The sequence below is a fragment of the Ptychodera flava genome, chromosome 8, assembly GCF_041260155.1.
Source record: "Ptychodera flava strain L36383 chromosome 8, AS_Pfla_20210202, whole genome shotgun sequence".
NCBI lineage: Eukaryota > Metazoa > Hemichordata > Enteropneusta > Ptychoderidae > Ptychodera > Ptychodera flava.
The window spans coordinates 7,695,772-7,705,369 of record NC_091935.1 but is presented as its reverse complement, the minus strand read 5'-3'; the positions used below and the strand labels follow the sequence as shown (position 1 = coordinate 7,705,369).

Genomic DNA, 9,598 nt, shown 5'->3' with positions numbered 1-9,598 from the left:
ATCGCCGCTAGACAACTGTACGCGACCGTACCTCTAAGTCTTAAAACGGATAAACAAAGACACAAACAAAATCACTATCCCAAAAATCATCGTTTCGGACGAAAAAACATCAAAATAAGTGTCTCACCATTCGTAAAATATCGTATACTGAATGTTCAAAGACTGAAATATGCCGAGTTGAATTAGATTCAAACATGGAAGGGAGGAAAAAAACTTCGTGACCGAAGAACCAACGTGCGCGATCAAAGTTTCAAAATGGCGTCGCGACAAGCTCAACAGCATTCCGAAACATCGAAAGCATAAATTTCGAGTAATGTTAGAATGAAAATAGATTCTAGAAAATAAACTTTTAGGAAGGTATACACCTCGCAAGTCAAAATTCACGGGGAATTTTACTGGTTGATTGGCAATTTTCGTTGTTCAAAAAACGCGTGGCCGACGTATGGTGGCCGCCATCTTGATTTTTAACAACAAATGCATCGTCGAAAACTCGGGCGTTTTCTGCAACAGAACAGAGTAAACGACAAAAAAAACCGCATAGGCCTACTACCAATTTTAAAATCCCCATCGCTGATTGATCACGCCAAATTCGTTTCGATTTATTCTTATTTCTACAAGTGAAAGGGGGGAAAACTTTCGTACTATAAGGTGCCTCTTCCTACCTAGCAAGGTCAAATTTGGTGGGCGAAAATTCGACGGAAAATCATAGACGAAAATCTAAAAAGAAATTACTCTCAATAAACACAGTTTCTCAGTTGTAGCAGAAATCCTGGCTATGGTAACAAAGTTACCTGAGGAGCAAAGACATGACAATAAATAAAAATACTCCGCACCGCAAGATGTTGCCAAATGCTACTGATGGCATCCCCAAGCAAGCATTTACATCCGTAACGCGCTTCGTACCAACGGTAGAGCAATTAACACCTTTAAACAATAGCGCACGTGTCGCGTTTCCAGACTGGTGGGTGGAGGGACGGAGGTTTGTAACATCATTTTTATGAACCCAATAAAAGCTTTGTTCAAATCACTGTGTACACTAATATTACAATCATTTTGCAAAACTCAGAATGTGATTATTCGAGTTTTGTAAACTTCATCCAATATACATGCAAAAACATAAGATACACAATTTTATTGTAACCAAAAACAATATTTTTTGTTTTTCTTTTGTAAAAAAAAATAAAAATAATGTAGCAACGCCCTAAAAATCAGACCGAAACCCTCAAAATGTCACAAGGGAACCATTTCTGGATAAGGTTGGTGTTGTTGCATGTACATCATTAGTATAATAAAATTAGGTCGTAGTATACAACACTGTCAATGTTGATGATGTCGCTGTCTTTTATCATATTCTGAGCTCTGCATGTCATCTTCAAGCCTTCCTCTTTCCATCCACCAACAGTAATATTGAATAAAAAAATGCAGAAAGGTCTGCAGTATATTGTCTTTTCAAAGTACAGTACTGTATGTAAAACCAACAAAAACTTTCTCAGTTTGTTTTCTCAATTATAAATCGCATAATCTCATTCTGTCTTCAATTGCATTTTGAATGTCAACTCAGACCCCCTTATATGGCGTTAATATGATAACCTAGCACCGGTAGTGAGATATAATCTCGATATCATTATATGCTATCACATTTTACGTATTCAGAAACCACAAAGCATTTTAAAATACATACAATATCAGCGGATGTTTATAATTATTACAAAATGCGTTAACTAATGTTACAAAACGCGTTTTATTACAAAACGCTGATACCCTTATTACAAATCGCGTAAACAATAATTTATTACAAAATGCTGATACCCTTATTACAAAATGCGTAGACCATTTTATTACAAAATGCTGATACCCTTATTACATTTTGCGTAAGTTGTTACAAAATGCGTTGTATTACAAAATGCCGCAGTACATTCCCCAAAAATACTCCGTGTTCGGATTTACACGGCAGAGGCAAAACCATGATATGCAGCGAGTTCCATATACAACTTAATGCACACAAAAAAACAGACTAACGGATATTGTGAGTATAAAAGGGGACTTCTGGGGGCTCTCCTTCTGACTCTCTTGTTGTTCAATGCAACTGTCGAGGAAAACATTGGACTTTACGTAAAATGTAACGTATGTCACAAAAAGTGAAGCCGATGGACAATCTTAACAATATTCTCCAAAAGTTCACAGTAAGTCCAGTTACAGTCCGACAAATCATTGTGTGAATTTAGGGGAGTTAAACTTTCCTTCTGGTGTATATTCGACCCAAGCAGCTCTATAATTACAAAGACAGGCAAAGAGATCACAGTGAACGAAGTTCATGAAAGGCACTAGTTGTAAGCTTACTCCCACAACTGTACACCTATTCTAAGAATCGTATATAGAATGACGTCATCGGCAATGAAAAATCTGCTCGTCAGACTAATGCAATGATGAAGATCATATTTAGACGGTATCATAATACCGGAGGTACCATTATCTAAATGTCAAATATGAACTGTAAGGAAAAATGGCGGCCTTCATCTGGTGGACTGTCAGAGCATGACGGTTCAAGGAGGCGATAATGAAAATGCTAACCCTTTTGACGCGTGCCGCCCTTTCAAGATGTCCTACCATCTAGCGACGCAATTTTAGAAAAATGTCTGTCGAGTAGGACTGTTTTGCCTGAACATAGTTATTATATAGGGCAGGTTTCAAAATTGCGACAATACCGTGGATTTGACCGACTCGTTTCCATAGTGATAATTTTCTGCCCGAAAATATACAAATTGTAGTTAAGGTCAAAATATCCAACATTTTTATGAAACAAGCATCAGTATAAAGGGTAGAACAGCCTACCTCTGGCGAACAACAGACCGCCATCGTCGACTGTGAAAATTGTGGAGTAAGAAGTCAAATTTCTACATTTTGGAATAAAAAAAAAATTCTGCGGGCTGTTCTCTTCGATTCAAATGTGATATGATGACCGTTAAATTGCAAGAGATCTCAAACCGATGCATTCTATAGCCACAAAAATCCATAAGGCTGCATTCACAAATACTGAGCGGCTGGAGGAGTTCAGGGGGAGGGCGATTTGAAATTTCTAGGTCTAGTGGAGGATAGGGGGACTGAAAATACTTTGGTTTCCCTTTTTAGTAAAAAATACATTGAAAAATAAATAACATTGTCAAGTCTGCCAATGCCTAATGTAGATAATAATTAAATTAATTTTATTGTATTTCACGACTTTTAGTTTGAAAAAATCTAAAATGTATGAATACCATTGAATTGTCATGAAAAAACAAACAAACAAAAGTAGACCTGTAATAGGGGACAAAAGCTAACTGTTGATTGTTTTTTGAATATTTCTATTCAGTGTATCAGCTATAGTTTCATGATATCTCCCCCAAAGCATTCTGAAACACACGATATTCAACTTGTCAACCAAGCCTGTATATCTGCATGTGTGTATATACTCAACTCAGGTACCGTACAAGTACAGAAAATAACCGAGCTTTCTAGGCATCACTTGGCACTGGCTCAAGACTGATGAAAATTTAAAAATACAAAATTGCAACAAGGTGGCCATATTGGATCATATAAACACGTGTTTTTATTTGAGGAAGTAAAACAAGAAACTGTCACACACGAACATATAGGAAATTATCACCCAAAAATTGCGGCTAATAATGAAAGTGTTGGCCTTGCTCATGAGTACTATGATGAGTTTTACTATATTAAGAACAGGAACAGACTACTCAAATGGAGCAACCTGGTTTATTGGGAGAGTCAAAGACCATTGCCATACATTCTGTCAAATGACACTCAGCCAGATGTCTATAAAACGAGACTGTATCGGATGATTCAAAATGTCGGTATGCAAAATATGAGTCAAGTCGACTTGAGCATCCACCAAAGCCATCGGAAAGCGCAACTGAAAACTGAAGACAGTACCAATACTAGACAATGAGCAAAGGCTTCTTGGTAGATTATTTCCTTACATTGCTAAATTGTCGTCAGAATTGCATACCTTAGTCAGTGTTGTCAATTCATCCCTAAGCAAGTATGAAGGCATTGACACTGCTTTCAAAGGATGTGTTGACTTTAGCAGTTCTGTCGTTGATGTCGTAAGTGAGATGAATTTACCCAAAATAAAACCAAGATGGGCAAAATTCACACATGATATGCTTGTCCTGGTGTTAGTGTAAATTATCATGAATTACAGTTGAAGTGTTGAGAACTATGTCAGCAATTTGATCTTGATTACTGTACATGCAATTGCATCGTTCCAGATGAGACTCTGCACAGAACGAAGCGGAGAGAACTAACAACGCTATCTGTGATGCCATGGTTGATGGAGGCACATTGGAATGGGAACAATATCCTACATATGATCCATGGAATATTGACTGATGCAGAATTTCATTCAATGATCATAGAGCAATATTCACACAATGAAATAAAGCGTACTGACAAAAAATGGATAGAAAACAGGCTGTTGATCGGATTGATGGAGCCCCCATGTTGGGAGAGCACATCGAAGCATGCTGGCAAGGCTGACACGTGATACCGAAGAATGTTTCTTGTGTAACTAGGATAATCTGAAATCACACGTTAAAGCCATCTCCCGTGTGATGAAACATGCCACACCTGGATACCATCGTATCACAAAAACTCTGCAGTTCTTCACAACACATTTTTGTGTTTGAGCACTTTAGGCTATATGGAATTTATTCGAAATTCATATGAGAATAATGCATGTACCAGTAGAAATGTTTGCGACTTCTGTGCACGCGGATGGTCATGACCTGTCATGTCAAGGCTCCTACGCCCTATGCCTGACTCAAAAAGGTCTGGTCATTATATGGATTTTTATTTTTCAAAACTAGAAACGAGGAATGATTGCAAGGAAAGATTACCAGATGATTCCCAAACGAGACCCCAACTATAGAACTATTAAAAATCTTTCAAGTAAAGAAGTAACGACGCTGTACGTAAAGTATGCTATTTTTATGAATCTGTCATCCGTATGGAGCAGCAAGCAATGGTGGCAGGCATGAAAGGACGTCCAATCAGAGGCAGGAAACGAAAAAAAGAGCAGGCAGAGACGCCATATGAGAGTCATGAATGGGTTGACTTGGTATGGAAACATATTATGAAACTGAAAGTTAAATAATCGGACAAGTATCTGAAAGACTAACAAAGGGGGACAAAGATGAAAAGATTCGCTGCCACTTTTATCAAGAGCAGGGAAAATTGACTCTTGTGATTCTTCGAGTGACAGTGACAAAGATAGTTCGGAGTCTGATTTAGTTGAGGAAGAGTTTGGTTCGTCTGATGCCTGTGACAGTGAAATATACACAACACGATCAGGCAGGAAATCAACAGCCAGCTTGACCAGGTGACATGACAGTTCATATCAATAAAAATGGTCAAAGGGGACAATAGTTATATCATTGTTCACAAAAGTGTAGATTTTTGCACACAAAATAGAGTGCATCTTCATGTGCGTTGATAGAGTTTACTTCAATGCTTTATTCCTATGTGGCTACGTGTATTTGTGATTTTGCACTGAATACATCATTAGAGTAACCAAGATGTGAATGATCAGGACACAAACACATTGAACTTGATATTTTTTCACAACATATTTATTGCGTATCCTGTGTTTTCTCTGTATGTTCACTGAAAGGGGCACTTTGTGCCTCATTCATCAAAATTAGGGGACAGGCTTGACGTTTGAGGGGGACAGTGTTGATGTTGATTTTGCCTCCCTAGGTATAGCGCTTCTCCGATATCATTACGATGGTCACCAGTTCAGTTTCGTCGTCTATGTCGCTTGCAGCACCCGTACTATCATTGACATCATCACTTTTGTCAGATTTTGACGTGCTCGGCTGCTCTCCATCTTCTGTCTATATGTCACCCAGAGATTTCCCCCACTCTGAATTTGGACAGATTCACGTTACAACTACATCAATGACAAAATTATCTTATCAATATCACAGTTAAATAATATTGTTGGCTTAACAAATGTTCGAATGTATAATAGTTAGGGGACTTAAACATTTTTGATGATGTAGAGGGGGATTTGAATATTATTACAAGTAATAGTATTGAGGGGCGATCTAGAAACTATGTTTTCTATGTTGCCTAAATTTTCCGAAGAACGGAAATGAAAGTCTCCTGGTACCGTAAATAATTTAGTACGTACAGAAAACACTTTTCCGTTAGAGTAAATTAAGAATAAAACGTAATAGTCTTAATAAAGAATCTGAGTTTGAGAGAGACAAGATGTAAATCAATGTTAAATTGACAATTTCAAAACAAAAAACAATTCAGTGAAGTAATAATTTAAAGCTTCGCTCATGATAAATTATTATCGAAAGTCAGGCAACTAGCTGACAATACTAGGCACAGGATAAGCGAGTGTTTTTTCCTCAGTCCGGTGTTTTGAAAACCCGCGATCGGCACCTGAAGAACTGCGGATACTGATACTACCATTTTAGTTTTGTGCTGTAGTGTTTTGCGTGAAGTTCAACAGAAGGCATGGAGGGCGACACTTATTCTCATGCACAGATACGGGCCAGTATTATGCCTCGTTACGCTCGATACCTTTAAGTTACAGTATGTGATGATGGAGCAAGACACTGAGGAGTTTTAGCTGTATGCATGGCCAAACAAACAGAGGAAAGAGTTTATTTCTCATCCTCGCGCATATTTATCGAGATTAGTGGAGTCAGCCTCTTTTTCGCGTTTGCCAAAAATGAATCTAAAAACTGACAATACACTTGGAAAGACAGAAAACGGTGTCCATGATGTTTGTAGGATCACATATGCACACTGTACGGAGGTGAATATGAACATATGGTAGCTATCTTGCTACGTGTCAGAATCATCACTGACGTAAACGTTCAGGCTAAATGTTAACATGGGACTTTGTCACTCCGTCAACAAATGTTGGTCGTACAGGAAAAGATTGAAATTGCATTACATAAAGGTGTAAATGGAAAAATTGAAACGCACACGATCGGAACTAGTTTTTCGAGAAGAGGATATTGTTGCAGTGTTGGTTTAATCAGCAAATTTAAGCTCATCTATTTTTCTTGTTTTGCAATTCGCTTGTCGGTAATTTGTAATATTGCAACTTTCAGCTTCAGGGCACCGAACACTTTTGATATAGTATTTGGACAATTAAAAGATCATATTCTCCCCAAATTAAGGAAATTGTTATATCGGACGTCACAGTTTATATTATAAACCATGATAAAAAGAAATAGAACTAGATTTAAGGTTCATATAGTTAGTAAATAAATAGCATAACTAGGTGGGAACAAAGTCTTTCGTAATCTGGGACTTACATCGAAAAAAAGGTGGTGATAGGTCTGACATAAGTGCCCTGTCTTCGAACGAACTTCGATCTAACGAACCGTACCGGCAAAACTTTCCTTGGCGGCAGTGTCAGATGGACCCGGAATGCCTACGTTGAAAATGTCACATGTAATGTTGATACTACAAACTCGTGTTAAAATTTCAATTACATATAGATACATTGTGATATCGCTCCGTCCTGAGTTACGGGCTTTTCGGCATGTTTTAATTCCAAGAAATCGATCATCTTCTGTATGATCGATCGGTTTACATTGTTTTCTATATGTTTTAAAACATCTATTTCGTTCAGATTGACTCAATGCGGACAATTCAATGTCAATATCAAATACAAAAGTCGCCGTGTTTAAACCGTTGAAATGTTGTCTGTTGGAGAAACATCTCACTATTAATCCTATGGTACAGTGATATGAAAGATTTACACTCTGGTCAGCTTACCTAACCATGGCATAAATTTATCATTATATTGTGGCAAAGTCTGTAATACAACCTTCGATCAACTAGTCTGGTCAAGTATAAAACGTATCGAGCCATAAATTAATAAATTAACACATTTCCTCAGTATACAACAATCCTTTAAAAGAAACCAACTTTTTCTTTGGATAGACAATGAGTTAAATAGTTTCTCTCGTCCTATCGGTTTATAATATACCTATAGCAGAGCATGCGCATTTTCGTCGAATTCATCGTTACAATGTCAATTTAGATTTGAGCTTACCTATAAGACATTACTTCCAATCCGATAGTGTCAAAATATCAAAGAGAGACACCATGAACAACACCGTAAACGACAACACGAGCATTTCAACCAGTTTGCCGCAGATACCGATGCCACAAGGAAAACCATGGTCGTCAGCGTATGCCGGATCTGTGGAGGTGTTTCTGGCTGTTACTTCGATCTTTGGCAATATGCTTTTTCTACTGTCTTTCTGGTTGCGGAAGAATCTCAGATCGACCACAAACACCATGCTGGTAAATCTCTGTATGACCGACTTGATCTCTTCGATACTGGTCTCATCCGTGTCTGCTGACGCCTTTTTCCACCGCCGCTGGAGAGCAAGTTTCTCATATTGCGTACTCCACAACGCCCTCCATCCGACCCTCCTCCAAATCTCGCTTTGGTTGACATCTTGCATTGCCGCCAATCGATACATCTGCATCGTTCACAGCGACAAGTACCATCTGCTGAACAACAAAGTTGCACTATCTCTCTCCCTTGCCGTTTGCTGGTGTATTCCTGGTGCTGTCAACGCCTACATGTACGGCAACTCGGATTCGGTAACGTTTATTCCAAATATGTTAGGCTGCTACGTAGACTTTGATAAGATGGTAATAACTTTCATGATGGCCATCCCGTGTATAGTCACTGTCTTATGCTACTGCCTAATATTCGTCTTCATACGCCGAAGCAGGCAGCGTGTTCAAGCACATGGTACGACTGGCCCTGGTAATACCAGTAACAAAGCACCGAGCCTGCATGAGATCCGTGCGCTGAAGGTCATGGTTGTCGTTTTCCTGCTGATCTTGCTCAGCTACCTGCCGATACCCATGTCCGTTGGTATTCATAAAATGATGGGCAAAAAGCCGCCAATATCGGTGTTTCATGTTATATACTCGAGCCAACACATCGCTGGGTCCGTCAATCCGATCCTCTACGGAATGAGCAACAAACGTATCCGAGATGGGTACAAATCCTTTCTGTCTGGAGAGATGATCTTCGGCCGGGAATGCTGCCGCGTCGAGCGAGAGGACTCTCGATCATCGTCTTGAAGAGTCGGTCATCGTCTTGAAGAGACATCAAGTTGAAGTCACTGATCGCCACTTTTCAGCGACAGCAACCTCAACACGAACACAACAAATAATCGATAATCGAAGATAATCAAAGACCAATGTCAATATATGAAATTTTTGTTCCCACGTATATCTGACTTTCCGAATTTCTCGTACATTACTTATGTACCAAGATAGCGAGCTCGAACGTTAGACCACATTAATTTTACTAGCCAACTTTTTCAAAGAATCTCTTTGCCACCCTATCAACACCGTTAATGGTATTTCAATCCCCAATTTTCAGGTTGACTTTAAGTTGAATTTAAACCTTTTTAACATTTTGTCTGTTGCCAGCGTTCTTATGATACGCTTAGACTACCATGGAACGCAATGTTTTCAGATTAAGCTCGTTTTAATGGAAGTTCAAGTATGTTCAATATTTAAACGTTTATCGGTTCCTTTTAAA

General features: G+C 38.6%; 1 protein-coding gene across 1 annotated transcript; it reads left to right on the top strand.

Annotated features, from left to right (window-relative positions):
* The first annotated feature begins 8,706 nt into the window (after nt 1-8,706).
* Nucleotides 8,707-9,132, top strand: LOC139139493 (trace amine-associated receptor 8-like). Its single transcript, XM_070708407.1, has one exon. The coding sequence runs from the start codon at nt 8,707-8,709 to the stop codon at nt 9,130-9,132; it is 426 nt and encodes a 141-aa protein (XP_070564508.1).
* Nucleotides 9,133-9,598: the final 466 nt, after the last annotated feature.